Genomic DNA, 21,380 nt, shown 5'->3' on the forward strand with positions numbered 1-21,380 from the left:
AGAATAAAATGGAGATTGTTGCAATGTTTTATGTCACACCATATTTGCGCATTTGTTTGGAAAATAAAATACACTTTTTTGAATTAAAAAAATATAAAACAGTAAAGTTAACCCAATGTTTTTGAATAATGTGAAAGATAAAGCTACACTGAGTAAATAGATACCTAACATGTTATACTTTAAAATTGTGCACGCTCATGGAATGGCAACAAACAACGGTACATAAAATTCTCCATAGGTGATGCTTTTACCTGTTTAGAGTTACAGAGAAGGTCTAGTGCTAAAATTATTGCTCTCGCTCTAACAATTGCAGCGATGCCTCACTTGTGTAGTTTGAACACTGTTTACATATGTGGATGCAATGTTTGCGTTAACTTCTGCATACGAGTTCGGAGGGATGGGGAGCTTTACATTTTTTTTTTCTAATTTGTTTTACTTTTTTTTTGACACTGTCCATTTGGAAAAAAACATTTTGATCAGTTTTATTTCTATTACAAGGAATGTATACATCCCTTGTAACAGAAATAACCATGACGGGGCTTCTTTATTGCGAGATCTGGGGTCAAAAATACATTTACACTTAAAAGCGAAAAAAAAAAAAGTAATTTTGCCTTTAAGAGATGAAAAAAAAATCATCCCTTTAAGGCCGCAATGCGGAAGTGACGTTGGACGTCACTCCGTTCCTCTAAGGCCATAGAGCCGAGTATGGGCTTTCGCTAAAAGTGATCTTGTGGCGAATCTGCCGCCAGGATCACTTTTATGTGAGAGAGAATCGCCCACTATGTAAAAAAAATACCGGGTTATGGCAGCTAGCTGCTGCCATAACCGTGGTATTTAACGTCAAACTAATGATGCATATATACAGTGGGCGGTCCGGAAGGGGTAACCTGTTTTGCACTGGAAGCCCTAGGATAAAATGCTTTGTGGTTACTGGATGACTGGAATACTATAATGAAAAACCTGTGTAATTACTAAAGTATATGCGGCTAATCATTGTTCTTCAATTACTTCTGCTTAATCTGAACCTGCAACTACTTTTTTACATCCTATGGCTTGTTTACTGACTATGCTTTTGCTTGATCCTTGCCTGCTACATCTGCTACCGGGCCCTGGCTTGCTCACCTTCTGGTCACTAGTATGCATCAAACTCATCTCCACCATCAGTAACTCTGGTGAAGACAAGTTAGTGCTTAGACTCTGTACCTCGGATGAGCCTGCGCTATCTGTCAGGGTAACATGCTTGTGTACTTATTTTGCTGGTCATTGGGAACCTATCTACTGCTATAGCTATTAGTTACATAGTCAGTCTGGTTGAAAAAAGACACAAAGCCTTTCTAGTTCAACCAATAAAAAGGTGAAAACAAAACAAATATTTTTTTTACAATCCTATATACACAATCACATACCCATAGTTGGTCCAAAGGAAGACAAAAAACCCCAGCATAGCATGACCCAATTTGCTCCAGCAAGGGAAAGAATTCCTTCCTGATCCCCCAAGAGGCAATCGGATGATCCCTGGATCAATTTTACCTATAAATGTTAGTATCCAGTAAAGTTATGTTCATGTAGGAAAGAATCCAGGCCTTTTTTAAAGTAATCTACTGAGGTGGCCAGAACCAGCTCTTGAGGGAGTCTATTCCACATTTTTAAAGCTCTTACTGTGAAGAAGCCTTTCCATATTAGGAGATTATATCTCCTTTTCTTCAGATGTAAAGAGTACCCCCTTGTCCTCTGTGATTATCTTAAAGGGAATACTTCAACACCAAGTTCACTATATCCCCCCTTAGGGCTCTTTCACAAGGTCCGCCTCCGTAAGCGGATCCTTGCTGCTCAGCGGGGATCGATCCGCCGATCCCCGCTGAGCCGGCGGATGACAGCTCCGTCTTCGCTTGAAGTGCAGAGAGGGAGGTATCACAGCTCCCGCTGCTCTTTATGGGGCATCATCCGATCCGATCCCTGAATGGATGGAAAAATAGGGTTTCCATCCATCCAGATTTCATGGACAGGATCGGATACGGATGGCAGCGGGTGTCAGCGGAGGTGTCTCCGCTGACATCCGCTGCCCCATAGAGCTGCATGGAGGATCCGATCAGATCCGCCTAAAAAACTGACAGGCGGATCTGATAGGATTGCCTGTGTGAAAGAGCCCTTAACCACTTGCCTACAGTGCACTTTCACCCCCTTCCTGCCCAGACCGATTTTCAGCTTTCAGCGCTCTCACACTTTGAATGACAATTACTCAGTCATGCAACACTGTACCCATAAAATATTTGTGTCCTTTTCTTCACACAAATAGAGCTTTCTTTTGATGGTATTTAATCACTACTGGGTTTTTTATTTTTTGTGCTATAAATAAAAAAAGACTGAAAATATTGTGAAAAAACGCATTTTTCTTTGTTTCTGTCATAAAATTTTGCAAATTAGTAATTTTTCTTCACAAATTTTGGCCAACATTTATACTGCTACTTATCTTTGGTAAAAAAAAAAACCCAAATAAGTGTATATTATTTGGTCTTTGTGAAAGTTCTAGAGTCCACAAGTTATGGCGCTAATCATTGAAAATTGACCTTACTTGATCACACCTGATGTACTGAAGGCCTATCTCATTTCTTGAGACACTAAAAAGTCAGGAAAGTACAAATACCCCCCAAATGACCCCTTTTTGGAAAGTAGACATTCCAATGCATTTAATAAGGGGCATGGTGAGTTTTTTGAAGTTGTATTTTTTTCCCACAATTCTTTGCAAAATGAAGATTTTTTTTTCCAAATTGACGTATTAATAGGTTATTTCTCTCACACAGCATATATATACTTGCAACTACACCCCAAAACACATTCTACTACTCCTCCTGAGTATGGCGATACCACATGTGTGAGACTTTTTCACAGCCTGGCCACATACAGAGGCCTAACATCCAAGTAGCACCGTCCAGCATTCTAGGAGCATAAATTACACATATAATTTCCTGACAACCTATCGCACTTTTGAAGGCCCTGGAGCACCAGGACAATGGAAACCCCCATAAAATGACCCCATTTTGGAAAGCAAAAGCCCCAACGTATAATTTTTGAGGCATAATGAGTCTTTTGAACATGTCATTTTTTTCCACAAGTTTTTGGAAACTGTGGAAAGAAAATTAAAATGCATTTTTTTTTACACAAAGTTGTCCATTTATGAAATATTTCCAACACATAGCATGTACATAGCAAAAATTGCACCCCAAAATACATTCTGCTATTCCTCCTGAGTATGGTGATACCACATGTGTAAAACTTTTACACAGCCTAGCCACATACAGATGCCTAACATCCAAGTAGCACTTTACACAAAGTTGTCCATTTATCCACTTTAAGACTGGGCCTATTTTTGACACTTGGTGTTTACAAGCTAAAATCATTTTTTTTGCTAGAAAACTACTTAGAACCCCCAAACATTATATTTTTTTTTTTTGCAGAGACCCTAGAGAATAAAATGAGATCGTTGCAATATTTTTTATCACACCATATTTGCGCAGCAGTCTTCCAAATGCAATTTTTTTGAAAAAAAAATCACTTTTTTTAATTAAAAAATAAGAAACCAGTAAATTTAGCCCAAATTTTTTCCATAATGTGAAAGATAATGTTACGCCGAGTAATTAGATACCCAACATGTCATGCTTCAAAATTTTCCCCGCTGCTGGTGGGAGGGGGGGGCACCTCTTCCCCTGCACCGTAAGGGTAATTCCGCGGCGAATCGGCCACTGGGACCACCCTTATCTGAAAGCTGACCGCTCGCCGTTTAAAAAAATACTGGGGTTATGGCAGCTATCTGCTGCCATAACCCCAGTATTTAGCTTTTAATGGCCGACGTATATATAGTCATTAGGCGGTCAGTAAGTTGTTGCATGTATATAGCAAAAATTGCACCCCAAAATACATTGTATAAAGGAAAGTGTACAGGAATAGTCCGAGTCCATCTCCGATCCGCTACTATTAGCGATTTCAAATTCCGAATCGGATTCGGGATTTGATTCGGATACTGATGAGAGCTCCCCGGTGCTCGGTTGACTGCGGATGATCACTGATGGGTGGCAGGTGACTGATAGGTGGCAGGTGACGGTCACTGATGGGGTGACAGATGACGATGACTGATGGGTTGACAGATGACGATGAGTGGTGGGGTGACAGGTGACGATGACTGATGGGGTGACAGATGACGATGACTGATGGGATGACAGGTGACGATGACTGATGGGGTGACAGGTGACGGTGATTGATGGGGTGACAGGTGACGGGCGATGGTCACCGATGGGTGACAGGTGACAGGCGATGGTGCACGGCGGTACTGATGGCAGTCTCTGGTGACAGGTGCACTTTAGGCTACGTTCACATGTGAGCGTAGCGATCATGGGCAGAATCACCGCGATTCTGCCCGCATTCCGGAAATCATTGCAAATCGCGGGGCGCCTGTGCACCTCAAACGCTGTGCGATGTTGCTGCGATTTCCGCCTGCCGAATCGAGGTATCACGCAAACAATGCATTTACGCCCCAAAGAGCTCTTGTACCTTTTTTGGGCGTCATGCGTTGTTTGCGCGATGTTACTGCGATTCGGCAGGCGGAAATCGCGGCAGCATCGCACAGCGTTTGGGGTGCTATTGCAAATCACAGGCAACGCACAGGCGTCCCGCGATTTGCAATGATTTCCGGATTGCGGGCAGAGTCGCGGTGATTCTGCCCGCGATCGCTACGCTCACATGTGAATGTTATGATGTCAATTTCTGGGCACTCATGAGGTGACTGTTGGGTGACAGGTGCAATTGGGGGGGGGGGCTGAGGACTGTGTGGGGACCTTTATTTTTGTGCTTTTACTTTGTGACAGGTACGCAGAGCAGTAACTCACTGTTTCTAGCTCTGCTCTCCTCACACTGGAAACTGTGTGAGGGGAGAAGATCTAGTAACAGTGAGTTACTGCTCTGTGTTTACATTTTGTGATCGGCTGTGAATGGATTCACAGCCGATCACATAGTAAACAGTCACTGTCAGTGACTGTTTACTACTGCCGGTGACTAGCTGTGTTCCTAGGGAACACAGAGCCACCGACATGACCGCGCTGCGCGCTCCCGATCGCTCATGCGCGGTCATCTTCTGGGCTTTCCTATTGTGATCGGCTGTGTCATTGGAACACAGCCGATCACATGGGAAACAGCCACGCCCATTGGCTGTTTCCCTCCTGCCGGTGACTGGCTGTGTCCCGGGGACACGCCGACACCGGCAGTGCAGGGCGGCAGGCCCACGATCGCGTGCCTGCCCTGCTTTAATGGGTCAAGTCATATGACGTCCACCCAGAACAATGGCCGCACCGTCCCACCGTCATTTGATGGTGGGCGGGCGGGCAAGTGGTTAATCTCCTCTTCTTAAGACAGAATCAATTCATTTATTTTAGCCTTTTCTCATAGCTGACCTCCTCCATGCCTCTTTTCAGTTTGGTTGCTCTTCTCTGCACTTTCTCCAGTTCCCCAAAATCCTTTTTGTGAACGGGTGCCCAAAACTGAACTGAAACTGAGACTGACTGGTCTCTGAGCCTGACCCCTGACCTGACAATAATAATTGTAAATAAGCTCACACCTTTCATTGAGAGTGTTAAAATTCTCTATTCAAAAATATTAAAACCAACACTTACTTTTTAGCGCTGCACTTTTATTTTATTTTCCGTTGCATCAACCTTTTTGTCAGTTGTTTGTGTCAGCAGCTTATGCACTTGATTGGTTAGCGCAGTTTATGCACCCCTTTTTTCAACACTTAATTTCCACTGTATTTGCCAGAAGATCCATAAAAGCAGCATGTAAGAAAGACTCCCTAAAAACATTAGTGGCTTCTAAAATAGGCTAGGCTAATGTTGTTTTCAGCACCATTAAAGTGGAACTTTATTTAGAAAATTAAGTCCTGCTAGATCACTTCAGGCTGCCCCCTTTTGAAAATATAGTGATGTAAAACATAAAAAAAAAGTACCTATACTGTTTAAAATCCAGTAATACATGCTCATTTGCTTTCTTTTTTTTTTTGCACTGCTGAAAATGTTGAGGCCAATCTTCATGCGGCCTATAGATTTACTGTTGCTCAGGGGCTCTGAGCTCCAGCAAAATGGCAGCCTCCGGCAAGAAGAAACAGGAGGCAAATTACAAAGCACAATAATTTTGGTAGCACAATTAATAAATAGGGAATGTATGTTCCTTGCTAAAGAACATTTTTTCTTATCAAGTTGTTATGGGTAAAGTTCCCGCTTTAACATTTAAAAATTAAATTACACTTCAAAGTCCCACTAATACCTACTGATTCTTCCAGTGAAGTTCACCTAGTGATATTTCCTGGGATGATGTGGCAATGATGCTACCTTAATTCAGAGCACAGTGCAGCAGGAGTTCATTTTTCTTAAGAATAAGCACAGGCCTCCAAACAGGATCAATAGGCGTGAACTTCTTTACTTCTCTGCCTAATTTTAAAGGCAGAGTTGAATATGACTGGTAGCAGTGAGAAAACTTAAAGTACTGATATTATTATTTCTATCAGGCTTTTTGTCTATTAAAGGCAGTAGTAAATGAATTTCCAGCATTACCAACAGGTGGGTTCCAGAATCACTATATTACAGATAAAAGGGATTGGCTTGGTACTGTATTGCAATGTTTGGGCAAAAAATGAACTGAACTACTCCAGTAGACTTTGCTCCTTATATGCATCTCAAGGTTTATGTTTAAGCTGTAGTGTACATATAAAACACTGTGTAATGTGCAGTAATAAATAGCAAACAAAAAAAATCACCTTTGCTCTGACTTATTTAATCAACAAAACGATTAGTTGCTATGGATAATTGCACATTAACGCACTTATTAAATCATCTCTTATGCAAGCTATCTTAAAAGCGAGAATTTAGATGAGAACATTTAAATCCCTTACCAAAGCTGTCAGGTTTAAAGTGGAGTTCCACTCTAAATTTATACTTACCTCCATCTTCTCGCTCCGGGTCACCTGAAAAACAAATGGATAATCGCAATTTTTTTTTTTTTACTTACCTCGTATAGAAGAAAATATACTTACCTTACTTCCTTCTTCCTCCCCTCGGCGGCCACGGCCCGTCGTCACTTCCTGGCTTTGCAATGATTCCTGGGAGCTGAACGTCATCACTCCCAGGAATCAATGCGCCTGCACCGGACCCGACGTCAGTTCCGGTGCGCGCGCGTCATTCCCTTCTAAACAGCTTCTGGGAATGCCCAGAAGCTGTGGAGGGATGACGCGCGCGCTCCGGAAGTGACGGCGGGGCCGGTGCAGTGCATCGTGGGACCGAAGAAGACGGAAGAGGACGCAGAAGAGGATCGCGCTGGCTTCAAACTGCCCACACCTGAGATGGCAGTGCTGGACAATACTTTTTCAAGGTAAGTATTTCTCCTAAAAGGTAAGTGCAACCCGGGACAGATCAGAGGCTATCCATTGTGGAATGTACTAGCCCTGACTGTCCCGGGGGTATTTTTATTAAAAAAAAGTATTCCCAGGGTGGAACTCCGCTTTAATGCAAAGTTTAAAGCGGAAGTAAGTTCCCTCAATTAACATTAACTATATGAAATCCTTTTGCTACTACTATTAGTAAATAGATAGGAAAGTATGCAGTATCTATCTATCTATCTATCTATCTATCTATCTATCTATCTATCTATCTATCTATCTATCTATCTATCTATCTATCTATCTATCTATCTATCTATCTATCTATCTATCTATCTATCTATATATAGTATATACTGTACAGTATATTATTATTTTAACTTTTTTTTTTTGCACATTTTTCAGCTGCTTTCTGGTTTCTGGCCTAAGCCAAAATAATGCCATACATCCCAGAAGTCTTCAAGGGCATTTTTTTTTTTCTTTCATCTGGTGGAGGGGCTTTCTCAGCAAAGAAATTCTTAAGGGATGTTTTTCAAAGTGATTTCTAAACAATGCAAAGAATGGAGACATGGATGGATAAGTGCCGGTTCACACTAGGGCGACATGTGAGGCGACCTGGTCGCCTCACAGGTCGCCTCCCATAGGGAAGCTGCAGACCCGTTCTAATAGGAGCGACACAAGTCGCTCCGACCTAGAAAAAGGGTCCGGAGCTTCTTTGGGGCGACCCGGAGGCGACCGCCATAGACTTCAATGTTATGAAGTCCGTGGCGGCCGCTCCGAGGTAGCGGCGCGCTGCTCGCACCGCGACCTCGGAGGTCGCGGTGCGAAGTAGCGTCGCCCCTATGTGAACGGGGGCTCAATGGGTTTGCTTTGGAAAATTAAAAATAAATTAAATACCATTTTCAGTTTGTGGTACTTAGATACAGTTTAGTTATGCTTTAATCACAAATATTTGTCTGCATCAGTATTTGACTGGATGGACTGATGTCTTTATTCAACCTAACCAACTATGTAAAAATGTAACCATGTAACAAAAATTATTATCCTCAAAATTCATAACTTCATTACTCATACGAATGTTCACTATGTTTAATTCTACAGAAGATGTCAATGACACTAGAATAGCTTGAGCTCTTCATTGTAACAACAACAAAAAAGACAATAAAAGATCCATGGTAAGATTAACTTATATTTTACTATAACCTATATAGATAGTGGAAAAGCCATACCGTTTGATGAGTTAAAGTTTGCAAAAATATGTGATAAAAATAACACATAAGCAGTGAAAAGTGCATATCGGCACGATCTGTTGATCAAGAGAGACAGCCAAATTTATATGCAAATCCTATTTTTTCTAATGAATGTAATGCTTTGCTCTGCCCTCTTCTAGCTTCTGTGCCCCACTGTTCTTAAGGACCAATAGGAAGTCTCAGGAGATGGATTGGGGGGGCTTAAAACTTTTTTTTTTTTTTTCATAGCAAAAGTCAAGATTATAGAGAATGTCAGCTTTCTAAATCTCTAGATCTACTGATTGTTTTGATACAAAGTTTTCATTAAAGCACTGTGCAAACTGCTATATAAATCCTGAATAATAACAATAATAATAATAAAAAAGTAACCTCTATTTATTTTTTCATTATATTTTTTCATTATATGCATTGGCATACCAAGGGTTATAGGGTAGCTCTTGTATATTTCCTAAAATTGCTTTCTAGGTATTAGGAAATAAGTAATACAGCTGTGAAATCTATAGATCAAGATAATACCTATAGCTAAATTTTGTAAATACAGATTTACCTAGCGATTTCTTCGAACCATCATAGATTTATAGATATTCTCTCTCCTTCTATATCAGTGTATATCCCTCTGCATGACTAATATCCAATGTCATCTTAACCAGACTACATAAGGTTAAAGCAGCTGAACTGGCATAACTGTACTTACTCAAAAGATAGCGAACAATGTAGCAGCTCCTCTTTCACGGTCTGAAGAGCAATGGATGGAATCCTGACGAGCACTACTGTTCTAGGGGTGACATCCTCTAGATAAAGAGGTTTCCAAAGATCCAACTGTAATGTTAAACATAATTAATAATCATATTACAACAAAATATAATACATATTTATATTCCAGAAACTCGAGGTACACAAACTGGTGCCTATTTTTTAAAGTGTTCAGTTTTTTTTAGCCTTCCTAACCATCTGGGGTAATCTCTGCACTGTAATAAGAAAAGCTGAAGTGTTTGCACGCCTTTAGATGATGACTAGCCTTAGGAAGTGCCTCACCAAAAGTGAAACTCCTATAGCAACGGGTGCCAACATTTTTAAAAGCAATGAGCCAATCAAAAAAAGCGAGAATTAAGTTGTCATATTGCAAGAAAGCTTGATTTTTTGGTATTTTTAGAAAATTAAAATTCCAAAATGTCTTGTGTGAAAATCATATACATATTTCTACAAATGCAGTGTTCTCCTAGAATGGCCTGAAAAGTCTGAAAAGTGCGTTTTAGTGGCTTCATCTCAGAGCATGTCATGGGTCCTTTTTACTGATTGCAGAAAAATTGAAGGTGATCAAGAAACTGACATAAAATTTCTGTAAAATTAAGTTTTTTCACCAGGGTCCACTTTCAGTAGATATATGTTAGGCTACGTATTGGCACTGTACAAATAATTTACGTGCTACTTGCTAGTTTTAACTTTCCTTCCTCACATTACCAGCATCGCATCCTGGGGTACTATTGATATGGAAGAAATTTGTGACTGTTAGCTCCCTGCTGGTGCTTGCAAATAGGCCCCCTGGTATCACATGGCAGGAGGCGTGCAGTTTAGCTTTCTAACTATGGGGATACCAATCCATATGCTGATCTCTCTTAGGATTTGGCTCTAACACAACCTGCATAACACATGCAAATATTTATTAGAGATCAGAGATCACAGCAGAGCCTCTGAAATTTGTTCAGGCAAGACTAGCATTTATTTACTTTCTGGACTGAAGAGTTTGCTTAGAGATGACACAATCATGCAAATCCTTCTGCTCGTGAGTTCTTGGCTGTTTCCACAAATGTCTTACACAGATCTGACACAGAAACCCCTGTTTCGGCCTTTCAACTTTTCACTGGCTACAAAGTTACAATGTTTTTGTCTGACCCCTGGGAAAGTGGAGACTAGGGCTATGTTTTCTCTTGCCTGTAGTAAACCAATGACATCATCAACATGGTCACATGCCTGGAGCCCGATTACTTCATTTAGTGATAACATATACAGTTTTTTTTACAGGAGCAATGATCTTGATCTGATAAAAAAATTTCAGAAATGGTCCTAAAATATCAAATGATGATCCCTATTTCAAGCATTATTTCTGAAAAAGAGAAGCAAAGAATGCTTCTGGTTATTTCATGGAGTGATCAGAAGTGAGTGATTGGTTATGTTCCCAAAGCCATTCATTTGCTCCCAAATACCCAGTGTAAGAAAGATACATTGAGATGTATGGTTTATACGTTATACAAGCAGTCAGCAAATTGTCAATTTCTCTTTGTTCTGCATCAAAGTAAATTTAATAGGACTGCAGAAAGTTTCTAGCATTTGACACTGTAGATGAAATCATTCATCTTGCTCCCTCACCCAGGTTATTTTGCCTGGGAAAGAATCTTATGTGAATATCACTTTTGGCAACACAAGGTTTTTACTGGAGCATGTTATGTTTCTGCATCCAGGGCCCAGTTGTGCAAACCCAAATTTGTAAAACAGCTGTGCTGCAGGAGAGGTTCCCACAGTCATCAACCACTTACAGATTTAGAGTTGAGAGAAGGGAGCACCTTAGAAAACAGATAAACAAATATACAATAAGATATAGCACTATGGAACTTTTAAGGTACCAACATACATCACACTTAAAGCATTTGTTACCCCACCATTTCATATTCCTAATATGTGCCTGCTGTACCATGTACTTGTATGAGAAAGTATCCCGTTCTCTTTGTATTGCTTCCTTTGTTTGAAATCCCTGGTGTTCCTGGCAGTCCCTTTGTATTACTATTAAAAACTGACCACACTAAGTAGGAGAACACAGTGTTGTCAGTTCTCTAGCTGTGCTAGGAACTCAGATTGCTCTCCCCCAATGGTCAGATTTGTCCTGACACGCCTCCCCTGCACAGCCTTTAACTCTGAATATCGGTGTGCTGTTTCTTCTCTTATGCAGATGAGAAAAAAGGGACCAGAGAGTATGTGATCACTTATAAAAAAGGGAAAAAAAGGTATTGATAATGATTTTTAACATCTATAAACAATTGTGTTGCCTTTTATTTCTATTTTAACACACAAAACAGGTACCCAAAGGGACATGTCAGGGGTTATGAGTTAGTCAAAATCCTAGTCCCAGTGGAGGGACTCATATCGAATGCTACAGTGGCATTGGATTATTAGTAAAGGAGGAGTATAATTCCCTCAGAAAAGGCCAATCAACCCCCCCCCCCCCTTAGCATTACAGGAGTTCAGGAGTTGACCATTCTGACTGGCAAGATCCTGGGGAAGAATACTCCTTCTCCTTCCAAATAATCCAGACACTTTAGTATTCAATATATAGTCATTATATAGTCCCTCCACCAGGACTAGGATTCCTCCTGACCTGTGTCCTCCAACATATCCCTTTGGAACCCCCCTCTGCGTGTTTGGGAGTGACAGAGAAGTAGAAACATTGATGCAGGCTTTTTAACCATTTGTATGTCATGTAGTTGATGCTACATATATTGGCTCCTTACATTCCTGTTCTCCTGAAGAAGTGGACTACAAGCCTGAGAACCGCATAGAGAAAGAATTGTATCGTCTTTCCATAGTCAACTTGTTATACTAATTGTGATATGTTTTATTATGTTATTATTAAGGTTGTGACTATAAGGATGTCATGGATACCAGCTGCAGGGATGGCCAGATCTGCATAGCTACACTTAGGAAACTGAGACCAAATTGTACAGTGTATCATTTAAGCAAGGTTTTTAACATAGAAACAAAACACAGGATACACAGCAAATGTGTAGATACAAGTGAACCTTAACCAAAACACAAAATACCTTACTAGCTACCTAACGAAGTACCAGAAAAAGTGAGCCCACAGAAGAAAAATCTAAATTAAACCAATATTTGGTGTGACTACCCTTTGGCTTTGTACATGTGAACAAAGTCAGGGATTTTGTAGGATACAGGAGTTAGGTATATGATTAAACAATTATACCAAGCAGATGTATCAGAATAGAGGTACTCACCGAGGCAGAGATGCCGAGAGCTGTTCGCTATTGCGACTAAGCGCACTCCGCCCCTCTGGAGGTGATACAGAGGGTGGCTGGCACAAAGAGGCGCAAGCTACCAACAGGCAGGGTAAATAGAGCTTGCATGGGGGTCCTGTAGAACTGGAGCAGAGACTGATCAAGATCCAGCAGAAGAAGTAGGTAGAAAGTCCAGAGTAGACTGAGGGTCAAACACAGGTAAGCAGACAATCCAGGTCACAGGGTGAGGGTCAAGGCACTGGAGACAGGAGGCAAGACTGGGTCACAAGCAGAAGGTCAAGGCACAGGAGACTGAAGGTGAATCCGGGTCGCAGGCAGAGGGTCAAACACAGGTAAGCAGGAGCAAAGTCCGTAAAACAAGCCAAGGTCGGGTCCAGGAGGAGAGCAGAGTAGGTCAGGGTCAATCTGGGTCACAGCAGGTAAATGATCAAACAGGAAACAGGAACTCAGGTACAGGAAACTGAAAGACAAACCAGCAGTTCCTCTGAGCACTTGCTCAGCTTTTATAGGCAGCCAGGAAGTCATGTGGTGCATGTCATGTGACGGCCAGTCTGCAGCTAAAGGTTTCTCTGACAAGATGCTAATGATAGTCAACTTCAAATGTAGGTTGAAACCGGTGAAGATGTGGATAACAATCTCATGTCATAGGTCATACACCATGGCAAGACTGAGCACAGCAACAAGACACAAGCTAGTTACACTGAATCAGCAAGGTCTCTCCAATGCAAACATTTCAAAGCAGACTGGGGTTTTTAAGATGTGCTGTTCAAGCTCTTTGCAGAAGCACAAAGAAATGGGCAGGGTTAAAAGACCGTAGACGCAGTGGTCTGCCAAGTAAACATAATGCAGCAGATAAAAGTCACATCATGCTTACTTCCCTTTCACATCAGATGTTCAGCAGTGCCATCAGCATCGAAGTAGGGTAAACCAGAGGGGCCCAGGTACAGCCATCTACTAGAAACAAAGTTCAGCCATTTAACTATCCACCAAAATGTAGGAACTGTGGTGCAGACAAATGGCAGCAGTTGCTCTGGACTCATGAGAGAAAATTTGAAATATTTGGCTGTAGCAAGAGGCAGTTTATTCACCGGAGGGCTCGAGAGCGGAACAGTAATGATGTCTGTAAGCAACAGTGAAACATGGTGGAGGTTTTTTGCAAGTTTAGGGTTGCATTTCTGAAAATGGAGTTGGGGATTTGATCAGGATCAATGGTGTCCTCAATGCTGAGAAATACAGGCAGATACTTATCCATCATGGCATACCATCAGGGAGGCGTGTGATTGGCCTCAAATTTATTCTGCAGCAGGGCAACCCCCCAAACATGCAGCCAATGCCGTTAGGAACTATCTTCAGAGTAAAAAAGAAAAAGGAGTGGTGGAAGCGATGGTTTGGCTCTCACAGAGCCCTGTTCTCAACACCATCGAGTCTGTCTGGAATTATATGAAGAGGCAGAAGGATTTGAGGCAGCCTACATCTACAGGAGATCTGCAGTTTGTTCTCCAAGATGTTTAAAACAACCTACCTGCCGAGTTTCTTCAAAAACTGTGTGCAAGTGTACCTAGAAGAAGTGATGGTGCTTTGAAGGCAAAGGGTGGTCACACCAAATATTGATTGGATTTAGATTTCTTTTCTGTTCATTACCTTCCATTTTGTTCATTGATAATATAAACTATAAACACCTCTTTTTCTGAAAGCATTCCTAATTTTACAGCATTTTTTCACACCATCCTCGAACATTTGCACAGTACTGTATATTGGTACAAATACCCATTTCTGACTATTTCTATTTAAAATATTTGCTGTCATCATAATGGACTTAACATGGTGGGTTGGCTGCATAAAAGGAACTGCACAACTAATTCTATACTGCTTGGTGCACCATCCTGCTCACATGTGTTAATTTTTTCCTTGTGTAATGCCATTACATGTAAAAAACTTGTGGCTTGTATTATAAATTCTGAAGCCAAAATTTATTTTGTTTTATTAAATTACTAACCTTTGACGACTGACATATATGGTTTAGACACTGAACTTCTTTCATATTCTGTGGAATGATTTGTAGAACCTGGTCCCTAAAAAGTAAAAAAATAGTGTGAGCAGGCAGATATTTATTATTCTGTTTAGGAAATTACAAGGATCAAAAGGGTATAACAAGTCAGCTTTAAAGCCACAGACTAAACTAGAGAATATATGGGGACTCCTCCCCATTTAGATACTAATGATAATGAACCATTTATTAATACATTCATGCCTTACTCATTTAATAACTCGAACGACCTTGAGAATTTCTGCATGGTTCCTTTTCATCTCTCCCCGCATCCTAAATTCTCAGGAATAGTAATCTGCTTGAATCGATTTTTTTCTCTTTTTCTGAAAAAGAGGCATGCTTAACCCTCTAAGGGGACAATTAATGTGCTTATTACAGCACTAAAGTTTAGTACTAAATCTGATGCGGATCCCACTGAGAATAGTGTTTAAGTGGTCTCTACAAATTAGAGACTTTATAGCATTTGTAGACAGGTTCTGTAAAATATGATCATTTCTAGCCTGACTGCCTACTCCATTGAAGTCTTTCATTTATTATTTGAATGATGTGCCGGAATGAAAGCAACTAAAATGTCTACTGGTAGTTGTGGAAAAGATGAAAATCAATGTATTAACCCTTAAATGGCAAAACACTATGAAGGTGTTCATCTTGTGGGCATGACCAATATTTATTATAACAAAGCCTATCAATTCACCACGAACTAGTACTATCTGTGATCCTATAGAAACACATATGTGGACAAGGATTTCCATCACAGACCTCATAAACAAAAAGAAACCTCTCTTATGTGATGGTATTATTTAAATTGGGATTCTTTGGGATTTTCCAAAAATATAGCTATGAAATTATTATATGTATGAAGTCATTGTATATTCTGTGCTTGCACATGTTATTTAAATATCTTTTTATTATATATACTGTATATATATATATATATATATATATATATATATATATGTATATCAATTTATTCTGTTATATAAAACAGTATCTAACAATGATGCTTCTATTGTCCATATAGAATATGCTTATTAGATATAACAATGTCCACATCAGCAGTGCTTCCAACAGAGATATTCCTCCTCTGCAACTCAGAACTTTGAAACATACAGCAACATGCTTAAAATGTTTAAAAGGATCCCAGGGAGTGCAAGCAGAGGAACATAGTATTTTTAGTTGTATAGTCCAATGTTTCCAAAGGCTCCCATCACCACACCTCGTGAGACCTCTCCACAAGGATAAAACACTCACCGGAAAACAAAAAAAAAAAGGGCTTTTGGTAACAAAGTAACAGGCCAAGCTGTCCGGATCAATCTGCCTTGCCGCCTCCTCCTCTTCCTCTCCTCCTCCTGGTTTGTTTTCGAATGATCGAGTTTCTTACAGTGTGGTTTTCATTCAGTAAAGTCCATTCATTCCAAAATCAAATGTTAAAAAGCAAACAAAATCTTTTGAAAGACAATTTTGAACAGAGAATTTTCGTACAAATTTTCCTAGATCTTTTCCTAAGAATTTTCGTTTAAAATTCTATCTGTTTATAGCAAGCTTTACTGTACCTAGGTAGGCCATACATTAGCCAATTTCCTTTCCTTCAACCACAAGTTGAAGGAAGAAAAATGGCTTGATTCCCCCATCAACACATTTAGTGTTGATGGAGGAATCCCGCCTGTTGAGCTATTGTATTCTGACAAAGGGAGGTTTCCCTGCAATCTATCAATTGATCAACTTCAGTTCAACCAGCCTGCCGATTCAAAGATTGCAGTTTGGCCACTTTCTACCAAACTGGACCATTTTTGATCTGTCTATGGCCAGCTTTAGATCATTACCACCTAGGGTACCTGTTATAAAGCAGTAGTACGGTCACATTGCAATTATGCTGCTTCTTCAAAAACACACTAATTTCTAAAGCATAGCAGTGTGCTTTACAAAATGTTCTTTGGGTTCCACTTGCTTCAGGACTCCAAACTTAATGGAGCACTGTACAAATGCATGGTGGTAAAAAAAAAACGCTGGAAGAGGACCCGAAAATGTCTCCTGTCAAGGTCATGGGACTAGCTTCTCTTCCAATCAAGGAGTTCATTCTTCAGCATTAAGCAGACCATAGATAACTCGATTTTCTTTCCTCAGGTTTTACCACAGGTGGAAGTAAAGAATATTGCTTGGTTGCCCCATCAACACATCAGCACTATTGTGTTCTGCCGGTAGGGGGTGCAAGGAGCCTTCCCAGCTGGCTGAGCACACTAATTACTGCTAGCGGCTATAGCCACTGCCAGTAATCAAATGTAGAAAATCCAACAAGCTGGTTGTACCCAAGCCAATTAGGGGGTCCACTTGGGTGCAATCAGCCTGCCCACACATGGATCAAAATGAGTCTGATCCCTGCTGAACTGGCCGAATTTTGATCCATGTGTGGCCAGCTTTAGGCTCCATGCCATAGCCTACATTTAATGAATGGAATGTAAAATACAGGTCACAGTGCGGAGCAACTTTTTGTTGTCACTAGGAGAGCAGATAGCTGCCTTACACATATCAGTTTGTGTGCGATCGATCACAAAGAAGTGATATGCAGGTATATGCTATTAAATATTGAAAAATACAACACACAGTATTGTTCCTCCTTACAATTACCTTTGTGTGTGACAGGAGAAATGATCCTAATTTAGAATGAATAGGTGAACAGTTTTAATAGATCATTTACATACATAATATACAATGGGTATAGAAAATAATCACTTCCTTTAAAATAACCACATTTTGTTGCTTTGCCACCTGAAATTAGGACAGACACAGTTTTTGTTTTATGCAGACGTATTTACTAGTACAACTTATAACATCCAAGTGAAAGATATAACACCAACATGTCAGAAACAAATAAAAAAATGTATTCAAAAACAGAATCACTAAGTTGGAAAAGGATCACCACTGTTATGCTAGTATTTTAATAAACCACCTTTTGCATTAATTACAGCCTTGAGTCTGTTGGGCTATGTCTCTACTAACTTTGCACATATAGACTTTGCAATATTTGCCCACTCTTTGCAGAACTGCTCAAGTTCAGTTAAATTTGAGGATGATGGTTTGTGGACTGCAGTCTTCAAGTCATTCCAAGGACTTTCAATGGAGTTTAAGTCTGGGCTCTGACTAAGCTATGCAAGGACATTCACCTGATCCTCCTTCAACCACTGTATGGTCATTTTTGCTGTGTGCTTTGGGTCAATGTCATGTTGGCAGAAAAATCTTCTTCCCATTGATAACTTTCTGGAAGAGGGCAGCAGATTTTCCTCACGAATTTGATGGTATTTTGCCCCATCCATTTTTCCTTCTATCCTGACAAGTGCTCCAGTCCCTGCTGCAAAAAAACTTCCCCATAACAGGATATTGCCACCTCCATGCTTTACTATAGGAATGGTGTTATTTGGAAGGTGAGCTGTATTGGATTTCCACCAGAGATGGTGTAGAGGCCAATTCAATTTCATCTGACCATAACACCTTTTTCCACATGGCCTCAGAATCTTCAAGGTGAATTTAAGGTGGTCAGATGAGACTAAAATTTAATTATTTGGCCTCAAACCAAACGATTTGTCTGACAGAAATACAATACAGCTCCCCATCCAAATAACACCATTCCTACAGTAAAGCATGGAAATGGTAACATCCTGTTATGGGAGTGTTTCTCTGCAGCAGGGACTGGAGCACTTGTCAGGATAGAAGAAAAATGAATGGGAAAAAATACCATCAAAATCTTGAGGAAAATCTGCTGCCCTCTGAAAGAAAGTTGTCAATGGGAAAAAAGTTTACCTTCTAACATGACAATGACCCACACAGCAAAAACGATCACACAGTGGTTGAAGGAGAAAAGGTGAATGTCCTTGTATGGTCTGGTTAGAGCCCAGACTCAAATCCCCTTCAAAATCTGTGGAATGACTTGAAGACTGCAGTCCACAAACAGTCACCATCAAATGTAACTGAATTTGAGCAGTTCTACAAAGAAGAGTTGGCAAATATTGCAAAGTCTAGATGTGCAAAGTTAGTAGAGACATATCCAAAAAGACTAAAGGCTGTAATTAAAACAAAATGTGGTCCAACAAAATACTGATATAAGGGAGGTGATCCTTTTTCTAAATCAGTGATTCTGTTTTTTTATTTTTTCTAACATGTTGATGTTATATCTTTTACTTGGATGGTATAAGCTGCACTAGTAAATACAGCTGGATAAAACAAAAATCGTGTCTGTCTTAATTTCAGGCTGTAAAGCAACAAAATGTGATTATTTTAAAGGGGGGGGGGGTAATTCTTTTCTATACCCACTGTAACTGAGAGATCGTCAATCACAAAGAGGAGAACAATAACATATGCGTTCGCATTGTTTGGAATTTTGATGAATCCCATGTATGCAATTGCTTGCACCTATCACAAATTGCTACATGTATGGCCAGCTTAAATTTGCATAACTCCCTCTGCAAATGACATAAAAATACATCATCTGCTGTTAATTAGGCTGTTAAAATGGTCCCACTTGATGTGTGTATATTTGAAAGGTGAAGAAGCTTTCAGTATTCCAGTACAATTATCTCTTCATTATAAACTGTTGAGATAGCCACATAGGGAGTGCATAGTTTTTGATAAGTCAGCTGACTTATAGACTTAAATTGTGGGAAAGAGCAGTGAAGCTTGAACATTGTGAAGAACCGTAAAGCATGAAGAAGAGTATGAAATGAAAAAATAAGGCTTCCTCCGTGTACACCCCTTTTACTCACCTAAATCTGAGGTCCCTGACATTCTGGTCCTGAGTCTGTTACCTTCTGTGTAAAGGAGGCAGGGTTCTACTTTGTGTGTCCACCTCACTGCCTCCATGGCATGAACACTTCTTATTGTCTGCCTAGAGACGAGGTCCTTTCAAGATCAAGAAAAGGATGACAAGGAGAAAGCAAAGGGGGACTGGCAAGGACCAACGCAGGCAGATCTGCATCTCTGGATTACCATTTCCAATTGGAGTTCCAGCAGGGGAGACAAATGTCAAAGTTATGTGAGTATAACATCCCTGCTGCACAAGGTATTAACCACTTTAAGACCGGAAGGATTTGCCCCCTTAATGACCAGGCCCTATTTTGCGATTCGGCACTGCGTTACTTTAACGGACAATTGCGCGGTCGTGCAACGCTATACCCAAATAAAATTGACGTCCTTTTTTCCCCACAAATAGAGCTTTCTTTTGGCTGTATTTGATCACCTGTGCAATTTTTATTTTTTTACGCTATAAACAAAAAAAGAGAGACAATTTTGAAAAACAAAAACAATATTTTTCACATTCTGCTATATGACATTCTCAAAAAAAAAAAAAAAAAAAATTAAAAATCAAAATTTTTAACATTTTAGGCCAATTTGGTTTCTGTTACATATTTTTGGTAAAATAAATCGCAATAAGCTTATTTTGAATGGTTTGCACAAAAGTTATTGCGTCTGCTAACTACGGGAAAGATTTATGTCATTTTTATTAATTTATTTTTTTACTAGTAATGGCGGCGATCTGCGATTATTTGCGGGACTGCGACAGATCGGGCCCCAAACTGACATTTTTTACTCTTTTGGGGGTACCAATGACATTACTACAGTAATCAGTGCTAAAAATATGCACTGTTACTGTAATAATGACACTGGCAGGGAAGGGGTTAACAGTATAGGGGATCAAGGGGTTAAATGTGAGCCTAGGGGAGTGATTCTAACTTGTGGGGGGGGCGTGGCTTCTGAGATGAGACCATAGAGACATGTGATCCTATATAGAAGGATCACATGAGCTCTGTGAACATTTCAGGGAGAAGGACGGTCAGCCGTGTTTACAACAGCCGACCGTACTTCTCTCTCAGTGGGGAGTCGCGGGTGTCAGGCGACAATCGGAGCCGTCTGACCCATGCATCGGCTTCCCCGCTGCCGAGTGGGGGCGGGAGCATGCCGCCGGTTTGCACTCGCCCCCTAGCTTCCCGCACGCAAACTACGTAGACCTACGTCGGTTTGCGCAGGAGAGCCACCCTGCCGCAGTAAAAAGGCGGCGGGTGGTCGGGAAGTGGTTAAAAAAGTCTTGTTTTGCCCAAAAATGAGTTTTATGATTTACATATATTAACGAGGTTATATACACCAAGCTGATCTATTTTATATGATATGCAAGAAATAATGAAATTACTTTGCTTTTCTTTTAATAACTGCTTCTGCAGTTTCTCTTCTGAAATCCTTCTCTGGAATGTTGCCAAAGTGAATACAATACAAAGTTCTTTAACTGAACAAAGGTCTACAAATATACATTCCTGTAATTCTCCATTAATGTATTATCAGTGTGTAGAGAAAATATGCCTTTTTTTATTTCAAAACATATACTTATTCTTCCCAAATGGATTAACTTTACTGATGGATGTCAAAATGTCCTCTTTTGTACCTTCCAAGCCACCTTTGCAGTGTTTTCAAAGGCTTTTTACAATAGAAAAATGACAAGTTCATCAAAATGAATATATTGTATATCCATTAATAAAACTCAATAACTATGAGTCCTTCATAGGCAGTGATGCTGATAAGGGAATACAGCCTGTCCTCCTGTATTGGATTTTGACCCCATCTGTTCAAAAAGGAGGCCAGAGCACCTGCCCGAAATCATTTCA

The 21,380-nt window shown here is 40.2% G+C and overlaps 1 protein-coding gene across 3 annotated transcripts in view; it reads right to left on the minus strand.

Annotated features, from left to right (window-relative positions):
* The window catches only part of CPO (carboxypeptidase O), a 171,935-nt gene that overhangs the window by 76,667 nt on the left and 73,888 nt on the right, over positions 1–21,380 (minus strand). For 2 of the 3 annotated variants that reach the window (XM_082262022.1, XM_082262023.1), the window contains exons 3-4: positions 14,686–14,761; positions 9,359–9,483 (exon numbers count right to left, since the gene is read on the minus strand). In XM_082262022.1, the coding sequence (XP_082118148.1) occupies positions 9,359–9,483; positions 14,686–14,761 (201 nt within the window). Of the gene's footprint in view, positions 1–9,358; positions 9,484–14,685; positions 14,762–19,490; positions 19,615–21,380 lie in introns of those variants that run through there. The other variant, XM_082262024.1, reaches the window with a different exon arrangement.

Source organism: Pelophylax lessonae (genome assembly GCF_965119305.1).
Source record: "Pelophylax lessonae genome assembly, chromosome: 6".
In the NCBI taxonomy this organism is placed as follows: Eukaryota; Metazoa; Chordata; class Amphibia; order Anura; family Ranidae; genus Pelophylax; species Pelophylax lessonae.